Source organism: Barbus barbus (assembly GCF_936440315.1).
Source record: "Barbus barbus genome assembly, chromosome: 36".
In the NCBI taxonomy this organism is placed as follows: Eukaryota; Metazoa; Chordata; class Actinopteri; order Cypriniformes; family Cyprinidae; genus Barbus; species Barbus barbus.
The window spans coordinates 27,399,755-27,412,645 of record NC_136714.1 but is presented as its reverse complement, the minus strand read 5'-3'; the positions used below and the strand labels follow the sequence as shown (position 1 = coordinate 27,412,645).

General features: G+C 38.4%; 1 protein-coding gene across 2 annotated transcripts in view; it reads left to right on the top strand.

Annotated features, from left to right (window-relative positions):
* The window catches only part of LOC306856430 (thioredoxin-like protein 1), a 10,231-nt gene extending 6,464 nt beyond the window's left edge, over nucleotides 1-3,767 (top strand). The window contains exons 7-8 of one of the 2 annotated variants that reach the window (XM_079395724.1): nucleotides 1,239-1,343; nucleotides 3,435-3,767. In XM_079395724.1, the coding sequence (XP_079251850.1) occupies nucleotides 1,239-1,343; nucleotides 3,435-3,464 (135 nt within the window). In that variant the 3' untranslated portion in view covers nucleotides 3,465-3,767. The remainder of the gene's footprint in view (nucleotides 1-1,238; nucleotides 1,344-3,434) is intronic. The other variant, XM_079395723.1, reaches the window with a different exon arrangement.
* Nucleotides 3,768-12,891: the final 9,124 nt, after the last annotated feature.

The window sequence follows — 12,891 nt, the reverse complement described above, 5'->3', positions numbered from 1 at the left end:
CTTGGCTTTTGGAATTAAAGTAGCCCCACATCATCACATAGCCTTCACCATACCTAGAGATTGGCATGGTTTTATTTCAGTTAGCCTAATTGCTGGTTTGATTTGCATTGAGAGATGATCTTATGGAAAGTACTCCATGCCAATCTCTAGGTATGGTGAAGGCTATGTGATGATGTGTAAAAATCTGCCTGCCTCTATGGGAATTTAACATAGGGGTGCCCAGACTTATGCACCCTGTATTTGAAGGAAGAACATTTATTTATTTACGATATATTATTCATTCACAAAGAAAATTGGTATCCTTAAAGGTTGTATTTTTCCTATTTTTTTAAATTAAGGCATTAAGTTCAATTTCCAAAAGATTATTTTTTATTCCTTTTTTTTAGTCAACTTTAGCATGGGTGTCTAAACTTATGCATAGCACTGTAACTATTTTTTCAGGAAGAAAATACAAAACAAACAAGTAAACATTTCAATAAACAAAACTAAATATATAAAGCTCATAAAGTACAATATACTTCCTTAAAATCTGTCGTTAAACTTTCATCTCATAATATACTAAAACCGATATTTTGAGTGAGAAAAATAAATATTTAAATGAATGAAAATAAATATTTTGAGAAATAAATAAAATTAATAATAATACATAAAAATAGCTCAAAATATTATATCCCATTTCAGCATCTCAAAATACGCCTGTATTACATATAATTGTCGCAAAACAAAAAAAAACAACCACAATATTTTGATGGAAAAAATAACAAATAAATATTTAAATTAAACACAAATATTTCAAGGGAGAATAATATATAAAATAAATAAAAACAGCTCAGAAAGTACTACATAATTTAATGAAATAAATAAGCAAACAAACTCAACTCAAAGGTACAATATCACATTTCAGCATCTCCAAATACATCAGTGAAATCCAAACAATATCATTTTTGCAACCTCACAGTCCAGATAATTTACAAATGTCTCTCAAACTTTATAAAAATATAAAATAACCTTATTTAATTCATAATAACTGTTTCAAGGGAGAAAAAATTAATAAAAATAAATGACTAAAAGGATATCAAAATACACCTGCATTACATGTTTAAAAAGTCCCTATATCAGTGTATATATAAAAGTATGTAATGTCATGATATCTTTGTGGTATTTGGGGATCTAAAGCGTTTTCCATAGTGCTTGATTTCAAAATTTAATCAAAGGTAACCACATGTTTTTGTGTTCAGTTATTTATCAAGTCAAACCAAGGAGACGAGGAGACGACAAAAGTGAACTACTTGACGTTTATCGGGACTCCTGTCCAGGCGACGAACATGAGCGACTTCAAACGGGTGAGGAACGAACGTTAACAACACTATCTGATCTGATCAGTCATTTCCAGTGTTGGGGGAACGCATTACAAGTACCACGAGTTACGTAATCACATTACTGTTTTAAGCAACTAGTAAAGTAACACATTTTTTAATTTAGAAGGAAGTATCTGAGTTAGTTTTTCAAATGCGTAACCCCAGTTCCTGTGTTTCTGATGTATTGAGTGACAGCTCTGGGGTTGCCATGTTGAGAGAAATCAGGAGTAAGTGCAGAGCGTTGTGTGTGAACATGATCTTACTGTAGATCTAGACTAAATATCAACATTTACTCATCTCACCTGCACTAAAACACATTCACAATTCCTCAAAATTAATACAAAGTCAAATGCAAACTATAAAATAACTAAAAAATATGCAATAATTAAATATGTTAGATAAGACAAATATCACTCAAGTATTTAATCTTATTTTATTAACCAACGTCTTTGCTACTGAGCTTCGATGATCCAATTCATTCATAATAATAAGCTAAAATGACACATTTGTTATTGTTGAATAGTGTTGAACTTTCTTCTCCTGCGTTATATTCTTCATGTGATTAGTTTGAGCTGCGCCCTCTACTGTACAGACCTGAATCACTTTGTGAAAGGGCTTTTATATTTGAAAAATACGTTTTTTATATTAAAAACAAACACGCAAACCCTGCCCAGATTTAAAAAGTAACTCAAATGCAACATAACGCATTACTTTCCATAAGAAGTAACGTAATTAGTTACTTTTTTGGGAATAATTGGGTATTGTAATGCGTTACTTTTAAAAGTAACTTTCCCCAACACTGCTCATTTCATTCAGGATTTATTGCTGGATATTTTGTTATTCCAGATGATGCAAATTAAACCTGGTGCACTTTTTAATGTGTTTGTGTCTGTGTGTGTTCTGCGTGTGTGTGTGTGTGTTCTGCGTGTGTGTGTTCTGCGTGTGTGTGTTCTGCGTGCGTGTGTGTTCTGCGTGCGTGTGTTCTGCGTGCGTGTGTGTTCTGCGTGCGTGTGTGTTCTGCGTGCGTGTGTGTTCTGCGTGCGTGTGTGTTCTGCGTGCGTGTGTGTTCTGCGTGCGTGTGTGTCTGTGCGTGTGTGTGTCTGTGTGCGTGTGCGTGCGTCTGCGTGCATGTGTGCGTGCGTGCGTGTGTGTCTGTGTGTGTCTGTGTGCGTGTGTGTTCTGCGTGCGTGTGTGTTCTGCGTGCGTGTGTGTTCTGCGTGCGTGTGTGTTCTGCGTGCGTGTGTGTTCTGCGTGCGTGTGTGTCTGTGTGCGTGTGTGTCTGCGTGCTCTGCGTGCGTGTGTGTTCTGCGTGCGTGTGTGTCTGTGTGCGTGTGTGTCTGTGTGCGTGTGCGTCTGTGTCCGTGTGTGTGTGTGTCTGTCTGTCTGTGTGCGTGTGCGTGCGTCTGCGTGCATGTGTGCGTGCGTGCGTGCGTGTCTGTGTGCGTGTCTGTGTGCGTGTCTGTGTGCGTGTGTGTCTGTGTGCGTGTGTGTCTGTGTGCGTGTGTGTCTGTGTGCGTGTCTGTGTGCGTGTCTGTGTGCGTGTGTGTCTGTGTGCGTGTCTGTGTGCGTGTGTGTCTGTGTGCGTGTCTGTGTGCGTGTGTGTCTGTGTGCGTGTGTCTGTGTGTCTGTGTGCGCGTGTCTGTGCGCGTGTCTGTGTGTGTGTGTGTGTGTCTGTGTGCGTGTCTGTGTGTGTGCGTGTGTCTGTGTGCGTGTGTCTGTGTGCGTGTGTGTCTGTGTGCGTGTCTGTGTGTGTGTGCGTGTGTGTCTGTGTGCGTGTGTCTGTGTACGTGTGTGTCTGTGTGTCTGTGTGCGTGTGTGTCTGTGCGCGTGTCTGTGTGCGCGTGTCTGTGCGCGTGTCTGTGTGTCTGTGTGCGTGTGTGTGTCTGTGTGCGTGTGTGTGTCTGTGTGCGTGTCTGTGTGTGTGCGTGTGTCTGTGTGCGTGTGTCTGTGTGCGTGTGTGTCTGTGTGTCTGTGTGCGTGTGTGTCTGTGTGTCTGTGTGCGTGTCTGTGTGTGTGTGCGTGTGTGTGTCTGTCTGTCTGCGTGTGTGTGTGTGTGTGTGTGTGTGTGAAACACAGGTTGTGGGTAAGAAAGGAGAAAGTCACTGAAGAGGAAAAGACGACAACATATTGCTGCAATCTCTCCATGGGCGTCTCTCTCCGCCAACATGACTGGGCAAAATCAACACCAACACACACACAGACACTGCCGAGCGCCGGCTCCGTCCCTCAGCTCGCCTTCAGACGAGAGAGAGAGCGAGAGAAGACACCGCTTTGTCTCAATGAGGCCCTGGATCAGTCGTTTTTATCTGAAACCCTCCTGAAATGTTCCTGTAAATAAAGTCGATCCTTTTTGAAAGGCACGTGGCTACTGTTGTTTATCAGCACTGAAACTGTTGATATTTTGGATTTAATAAAAAAAAAGAATGAATCTAAATGCATTTTTTGGCAATAATGTTGAGTTGTGTTGAGAAAGGTATGCTGTTGTTCCTGATCCGGCCGCTGGGTGGCAGCAGACGCCACGCAATCAGCTCAACATCAGCGAACGCTTTATACAGAGATCCGCTCGAATACCATCGCATGTGTGCAATATCATCTTTACATTTCTTTAAATCATATAATTGCAAAGAAACACGAAATGGCCACAATTTACAATCCTTAAAACTAAAATGATTGACACGTGGTGTGTTTTCATTAAAGAATCAATAACTTGCAAATGCCGTGCATTAAAAAACACATTTTAAGTAAATGATAAACTATAATATAAACGCAGATGCAAAGGCAAATGTGTTTTAAATCAGTGTTCCTGCTAAATATTTTGTTCGAGGAAGTATTGATTATTAAGCATTTATAGATGGGCTAATCGAATTCATTAGGCTATGTTTATTATTTCTATTTGTAGGCTAGCTAATTATTAACGCGTAACACTAGACCATATTATAAAATAATAGTCAAATAAAAACGTGGTTGTAAAATTAGTTCAATATCAGATTCATGGTGAAGTTTAATCTCTTTGAAAAACCCTGAATATTGAAATACGCTTTTATTTCAGGTTATTAGTAAATGATCAGTGCAATAATGCTCCTCTTATCAATAACAAATTATTAAATTTAATTCTGTATAATTTTAGGGTTTATTTGTGAATATCTGTTAGGCGTTTTTATGATAGGGATTGCTTTCTTTGGAAAATGAGCATAAATGCAACAAAATACTTTTTGATTGTGTTTAAAACATCCATGTTTGCAAATAAAGCATTATGAAAATGAAATAAAACGGCACGTTTAATAATTGCAACAGAAGTAATATAGGCTACAGTTAATGATCAGCATGCATTTTTTGTTTAACGTTCATCAGGGAAAAAAACCCGAATTATGCCTTAAAAATTTAGCTTAAATTTGACAATTTCATTTCATTCTCTATAATTAAAGCAGGCAAATGTCTTACTCTCCGTATGTTAGACATGTTTAAATGCCTCGCCACATCTGAGGTTTATAATGTAGACATGTTGTGTAAAGAGTCTTATTTTTACTGAAATCCTGAGCGCTTTAGCAGACGGGTGCCATGAGGTCAATGAAAGATGTCCAGTAATGAAGTAAGTGCATGACCGAGGCTTTCTGCATCTGGACGTGGAGCAAACCACATTACACTGGAGTCAAGATCAGACATGTTTCTGCTTTAATCTGGACTAAACAAGAATGCTTTACTGTGCCTTTATAATGCATTCAGCCTGTTCCGTACCAAAATCTGTCATGGTTTTATTATAGTAGGCTAATTAACTATTTTTGGCAGATTTGGTATAATCACAGTTTCACTGCAAACCCCTGACTAAACAATGGTCAGTATATAACAAATCCAAGGTTAATTTGTGGTTATCATGATTTATCTAAGGTTATGCAACCGTGGCTAATTTTAATAAAGGTTGCTAAGGCATTCTGGGGGATTTAACTTATGCTCAACAGCTGCTGAGTGATTTTTAGCAGATATCGGCCCGGTTTCACAGACAGGGCTTAGACTAAACCAGGATTAGGCCATAGTTAAATTAGGACGTTTAAGTGATTTTTATAGAAAGAAACATTGCTGGTGTGCATCTTGAGACCAAACAAAGAACCTGATATATTTTAAGATCAGTCAGTGCACGTTTCTTTCAGTTAAAACAGCTCAGATTTATATTTTAGTCTAAGACTAGTCTTAAGCCTCGTCTGTGAAACCGGGGGATTGAGTTCTGAATGGTGTTCTGAGCAAATTTCAACACGTTGCTAACGTGTTTCAAGGTGTTCTGAGTGCTATTATCGTTTTATTGTGTTGCTAAACGGTTGCTGTAGTGTTTTTTAGCATGCTGCTAAACAGTTAGTTTTGTTAAACGCTTTCTGTTGTTTTGACTGAATTTCAACAAACTGCAGGAGTGTTGTGAGATCTGAGTGTTATCGCTTCAATGCGTTGCTAAACAGTGGCTTTGGTGTTTTGATTGGTTTTAGGGCGTTACTATGGCGTTCTGAAAGGGGTTTATGGCGTTGCCACTGTGTTTTGAGTGGTTTTAGGGCGTTACTATGGCGTTCTGAAAGGGGTTTATGGCGTTGCCACGGTGTTTTGAGTGGTTTTAGGGCGTTACTATGGCGTTCTGAAAGGGGTTTATGGCGTTGCCAAGGTCTTTTGAGTGGTTTTAGGGCGTTACTATGGCGTTCTGAAAGGGGTTTATGGCGTTGCCACGGTGTTTTGAGTGGTTTTAGGGCGTTACTATGGCGTTCTGAAAGGGGTTTATGGCGTTGCCACGGTGTTTTGAGTGGTTTTAGGGCGTTACTATGGCGTTCTGAAAGGGGTTTATGGCGTTGCCACGGTGTTTTGAGTGGTTTTAGGGCGTTACTATGGCGTTCTGAAAGGGGTTTATGGCGTTGCCACGGTGTTTTGAGTGGTTTTAGGGCGTTACTATGGCGTTCTGAAAGGGGTTTATGGCGTTGCCACGGTGTTTTGAGTGGTTTTAGGGCGTTACTATGGCGTTCTGAAAGGGGTTTATGGCGTTGCCACGGTGTTTTGAGTGGTTTTAGGGCGTTACTATGGTGTTCTGAAAGGGGTTTATGGCGTTGCCACGGTGTTTTGAGTGGTTTTAGGGCGTTACTATGGCGTTCTGAAAGGGGTTTATGGCGTTGCCACGGTGTTTTGAGTGGTTTTAGGGCGTTACTATGGCGTTCTGAAAGGGGTTTATGGCGTTGCCACGGTGTTTTGAGTGGTTTTAGGGCGTTACTATGGCGTTCTGAAAGGGGTTTATGGCGTTGCCATGGCATTCTGAAAGGGGTTTATGGCGTTGCCATGGTGTTTTGAGTGGTTTTAGGGCGTTACTATGGCGTTCTGAAAGGGGTTTATGGCGTTGCCACGGTGTTTTGAGTGGTTTTAGGGCGTTACTATGGTGTTCTGAAAGGGGTTTATGGCCCAAGTCAAAAGAGCCCAAGTGAAATTTGTAAATGCGTATTTATTAGGGCTGCAAAACTATTAATCGCATTCAAAATAAAAGTTTGTTAACACTATGGGCCTGTTTCATAAAACAAGTTTACCAAATTAGCCAGGTTTATTTCAGTTAGTCTGATGTATTATCAGTTGATTTGGTTCCAAATAAGTCTGAAATAAGCCTGGCTTGTTTGGTAAACTTGTTTTATGAAACAGGCCCCATGTGTTTGTACTATGTATATATAAATAGATACACATATGTATATATTTTAAAATTATTTGTATGTGTGTATATATATATTTTTTTTTTATACTTGTATATCATTTATTATATATAAATATTTTAAAGATAAATTAACGTTTTTCCTTTTGTATGTGTGTAATTATAATAAATATACACAGTACACACACATAGTATGTAAACAAACTTTTGTTTTGAATGCGATTAATCGTTCGGCAGCACTAGTATTTATATTGTGATTTTACTTTCTCTCGTTCCCCGGTCGCTGACCTCATCTTTCCACAAGCCATCTTGCCGTGTCAGGAGAGAGTCTCTACACGTCTCTCGTCCATTCATCACTTAAAAATACATGGCAGACATGAGCCTCCATCTCTCTGTGCCGTGGTGTGTCCATGTTTCTGTCAGGCGCTGATCTCTGGTTGGCTGCCGTCTCTCAGCCTGGCACATTGTTCAGAAACACCACCTCCCCTCGAGTTCCTCCTCGATGGCACTGACGCTGGCCTACGTTTGGCACGGCACTAGCTGAATGTGTGCCGCCTTTTGTTGCCCAGAGAACAGGCTGATCCTGGCACAGAGTCGCTCTCCTTTCACAACCCTCCTCCCCCCGATGCCCCGGAGTCATCTGGCATCATTCCACCAGACATCAGACCGCGTGCCCCCGCATGAGCTGGAATACTGGAGCGCACTGTGCCAGTTAGGCCTGTGTGTTCTGCTCTCAAGCAGCACTGTGTACTGCATACTACTGCACTGCATACTGATGAATGTTTTTGTTTATAAACAATGCCTAAACGGTATGCTCTGCTATACTATGCACTGTCTCAACCTTTTGCGGTCTGATCAAATAATGAGAAATTAAATTGATATTTTTAACTTGTAAGTGAAATGCATTGCATTGTGGAATGCATTTTTTTTCATTTGCAGTGTGTGCACTCAATATATATATATATTTAAAAAATAATATGAATGACGATAATCATTTTAAACAGTAGCATTCTACAGTGTTGTCACATCATGACATCACTGCAGTGCTTGTGTAATACAAGTGATGTATTTTGCATTTTTCATCCATTTCTTTGTAACCTTTGGCAGTCTGATGAAATGAGTGAAGGAGATGTTAAAAATGTGGACTGATATTCTTAAGTTGTCTGTAATGGAAAAGTCAAATGCATTGCATTGTGGAATGCAGTTTTTTTGCACTGTTTACTCTGTATTCTTTAAAAATAATATGCATACTGATAGTTGTATTAATTAGCTGTACTAAACTGTTGTCACAACATAGCTTGTGTAATGCAACGAGCACTGTATTTTGTGTTTTTCATCCTTTTTTTGTGTCTCAAACTTTGTCAGTCTGATCAAATAATGGGCCAAGAAGGAGATGTCATAAATTAATAATTTGGGAAAACTAATGCAATTTAATTAAATTCAATTTAGTCCTGCATTTGTGTATTGCTTTCCCTCATTTACTTATTATTTACTCTCTTTTTTTTATTCGGTTTTATTTATTTTCGTACTTAGTGTGTAATTTGTTTATGTTTAGAAATAGAAATAATTTATAGCAGATTTAAGATATAAACATGTATAATAAATACAGACAAATGAAGGTGAGCTAGTACTTTTTATACAGTGCTAAACTCAGTATACATTAACTTATTGCACAGATGCATTTAAATTCAATTGCATGTATGTCAAATACACATTATATCCTCAGAGCACTCCGTGATGTCTGTCGATGAGATCTAACGTTAATCTCGCTGTTGTGCATTTTCACAGGCCGTTGTGCTTCAGCCGTCAGTCCGTCAGGTCAGCTCTGGATCGTCTCGGTGAACCTCAGGTGCTCATTACGGCTCGCAGCAGGTGACCGATCTCAGTTCAGCCTCGTGCGCTCGTTCTATCGAGGTCACGTGTCCCGCGTATCTGCCTGACCTCACAAACACGCCGTCATCATGCGAAGCAGAAGTTTTGCAGAAAGCCAGATGTCTGACAGCATGCTTTTATCATGTACGTTTGCACATTTCTCTCATTTCTTTGTTTGCATGTGCGTGACAGGGGTGTTAATGTAACGTAAACTCTGTTTGTATTTATATTCACTAGGGATATTCATTTCACAGAAAAACAAGCAGTTTTTTGGTCACACGAGTTTTACAGTATGCTAGATGAATTTGATCAGATGAGATGCTCGCTCGATGTATGTACTTGTGTGGCGTGTAAAGAACAGTGCAATGCATTTTGGGAAAATCTGAAGATAGCTTGTGATTGGCTAAATGATGAGCTCAAGTCATTGGTAATTTTACCAAACATGCATGCAAAATGTAAGATAGCGCTTTTATAATGCATAAAATATATATACTGCATGATATTGATATTACTGCTAGAACTATGCATTTTAGTATTATAACTGCAGTTATACACAACCACTTTTTTCAGTCACAGTCACAAATATAAAGTGTTTCTGCAGGTCTATTACATTTGGTCAAAAAATCATTGCAATTAATATCGTCCTCGATATTTTTGTCTTATTTTTCAATACAGATATCTAAGCATCCATAAATAAATAAACATTCGCTTAAGGTGCAAAATTAAGCAATGAAGTCTTATTTTCTGAGAAATTTAAGTGCTAAACTTGTTTATTTTTCTGACCTTACTAGCAGATATTAGTTTGTGTTAATCATAAACTATTTTTCTAAGTTTATACTATCATTTAGACATCATATTGTATGTTTATTATCAGTTTTTGTTGTGTGGCTCATTGGTTGGTTATCTTTCAGTCAGTGCATTTGTCATTTATTTGTTGGTTCTTTCATTATCGTGTTTGTAGTGTTGAAGCACGTCTCATCTTCATTGGTCAGCTGTGCTTTTAAATCTGCTCTAGTGACGTCTGGAATGAACTGGGTCTCATGTTGAGCGTTGCTTGTGTCTAGTGAAGTGGAAGAGGACAGAAGATGTCATTTTAAACTAGTGGATATGAGATCTGTGATATGAGCAGCGTGTGTTATTAAGGCTGTCAGCAGTGGCATATGGCAGACGCTTCGACGCTGAGCTTTTGTGTGTCTTTCATATGGATTCTGTGCGCTCTCTTCACATATGTTACAGCATCTTAAGACACATCGCACCTGAACCAAACACTGAGACGACAGCGTGGAGCCTGACAATCAGGAAAAATACACATTAGGGTTTTTAGTCAAGTTTAAAACGCTCATATAATACTCATTTGAAATCATATTTAAGGGTTGAAAGCTAATTCTTTAATAGTTCACCTAAAAATTTGGATAAAAGCATCTGCTAAATTAATAAATGTAAATATAAAATAAAAATGCATTCATTTACTCATCCTCATGTTGTTTCAGACTTGATTGATTTTCATTTATTTTTGTGTTTATGCCCACATGTATTTAGATCTATTTCCATATTAAGTGTGTAATTTGCTTAAAGTTTAGAAATGGATATTGATTATAACAGATATAAAATATTACAAAAAATACAAACAAATTGATATGAGCTATTACTGTTTATACAAACTCAGATATAAATAAATATCCTTGTTGATCATCTTCTACATACGCTTAAGAGGATGGGGACTGGTGCTTCCAAGCTCCAAAAATATATAAAAATACAATAGATGTATCATAAAAATGGTTCATATAAAACCTGCAACATATTCCAAGACTTAGGTCATATGATTTGTTTTCTGTAAGAAACTGACCAAATTTAAGTTGTAATTCAGGTAGTTTGATGTTTTATAGCTGCACAGTTCTGTTCACACACACACACACATACACACACACACACACACACACACACATATATGTGTGTTTTTTTTTTTTTAATCTTTAGTGTTTTAATGAAGAAAGAAAGTCATACAGGTTGGAAACATGATGCTCATGAGTAAATTTTGTGATGTAAACATGTGCAAAGCTCATCTTTACACCGGATCAGTCTGTGTTTTTGACTAATATTCTCTGATTTGTTTGATCAAGAGTCGTGTTTCTGTTCTGGAAAACTAGAAAGTGATTTAGTGAAAGATTCTCTCATGTGGAGAGACATTTAGGTCACAATAAAAAAAGATCTTTGTCGTGCTTGCAGGACCGTTCAGCTGTAGTGTGTGTGTGTGTGTGTGTGCGCGCACACAGAAGTAGAGGACCCCCGCGGCACAGAGATTGCCATGTCATAATTTATGACTTAAAAAGCATTAATGTTTCAGCATGCAGCGAGAGGCAGCGCATTCTGTTTGAGGCAATCATTTCCTTAGTGAATGATTTATATGTGTCATATCAAAGTTTTATAGGATAAACAGTAACATCAACACTGTGCCACAGACCTGCAGGAATTCAGCCTTCCAACTTTCACATCCAAACGCTGCTCGCAGTACAGAAAAACACAGTTTAGCACCGACTCGATGGAGAATCGAACACCGGCGCTGGGAGTTTAACACACACACACACACACACACACACACACACACACACACACACACACACACACACACACACACACACACACACACACACACACACACACACACACACACACACACACACACACACACACACACACACACACACACACACACGCACACACACAGACAGATCTTTGAGAGTGCATTGCCTGTGTCTTTGAACAGGTGCAAAACTGCATTTGCATTTGTAAAAAGATACAGATATTATAAAAAAAAAACATTTTGTACAATATATATCAATTTTATGTGGATTGTTAATGGGTTTGTCCTGTAATGGCATGCGGTATAAGGTTGAAAATTTGCAAAGGGGTAATTAAACATCTTTTATTTCCAAATTAAACATTTTATCAAAGTTTGATACAATATTTTAAACTACCGAGAAGTCTAAATAACCTGTCAGTTGCAGCGAGTGAAGAATAATTTATTCTCTCTGTGTTATGTATTACGTAAGTTACGTCTTTGACAGACAGCATGTTGAAGCCGCTTAGGCTGGCATTTTTTTAACAATAAATTTCATTTAACTTGAAAAATTATTACTAACTTTTTGCTTCAGAAAAATGAGTTAAGGTTATTTTTAGTACATTCAAGTTTTCATAAATTGGCTTCTGAGTAAACTTGAATATATTGAGCAACCTTAACTAGATTTGTTTTGAGGCAATACGTTTTTTGCAAGTAGCTTTACATTGAAATTTACAGTGTGATAATGTAGAATATCTATAGATTGAATATCTCTCACAGACATAGTTTTGGACACATGGCAGCATTAATTCATCAGCAGCTTTATAACTTTCATTCACCCTTTTTCTGATTTTCTCTCTGCTAAACGTGCAATGAAACTCGAGATCTGACTCTGATATGATGCCATGCCTCTGTGTGGTCGTTTAAGGGCAGGAATTGAATTGATTTTATAAGATTTTCCCCCTTTGCTTTACAGGTTTCTTTTTTCCCATTGCAAATGAAATGTAATTTTGAATGAATAATGCATCTTCCCTGAAGGCGTCCAAATATTTAAAAGCGTGAGAGGAAAAAAAGAGCACAAAGCGTTTACGTGACACCGGAAATTGGCATGGCATCCGTCGACAGGCACAGACGCCAGCGCACACAGGGGTATCAGTGTGGTGCGTTATGGGTAGACGTCTGCAGGGGGCATTTTACAAAGGATTCTGGGATCTCAGACGCACGCAGAGAGGACACTACACTCGTTACAGCTCGTTAAAGAGCTTACCCTGATTCTTTTAACACTGTGAGTCTGTGAGCGTGATTTCGTTGAATATCTGTCTGGAGGATTATTGCTAATATTTTATTACCGGCACGAGGATCCCGCTGATTTTTGAGCTCATGAAGCTGATTGATTGAGTGCGGCTTTAAACAGATGCTAAGCTTTACCTGTGCCAAATGGGTTT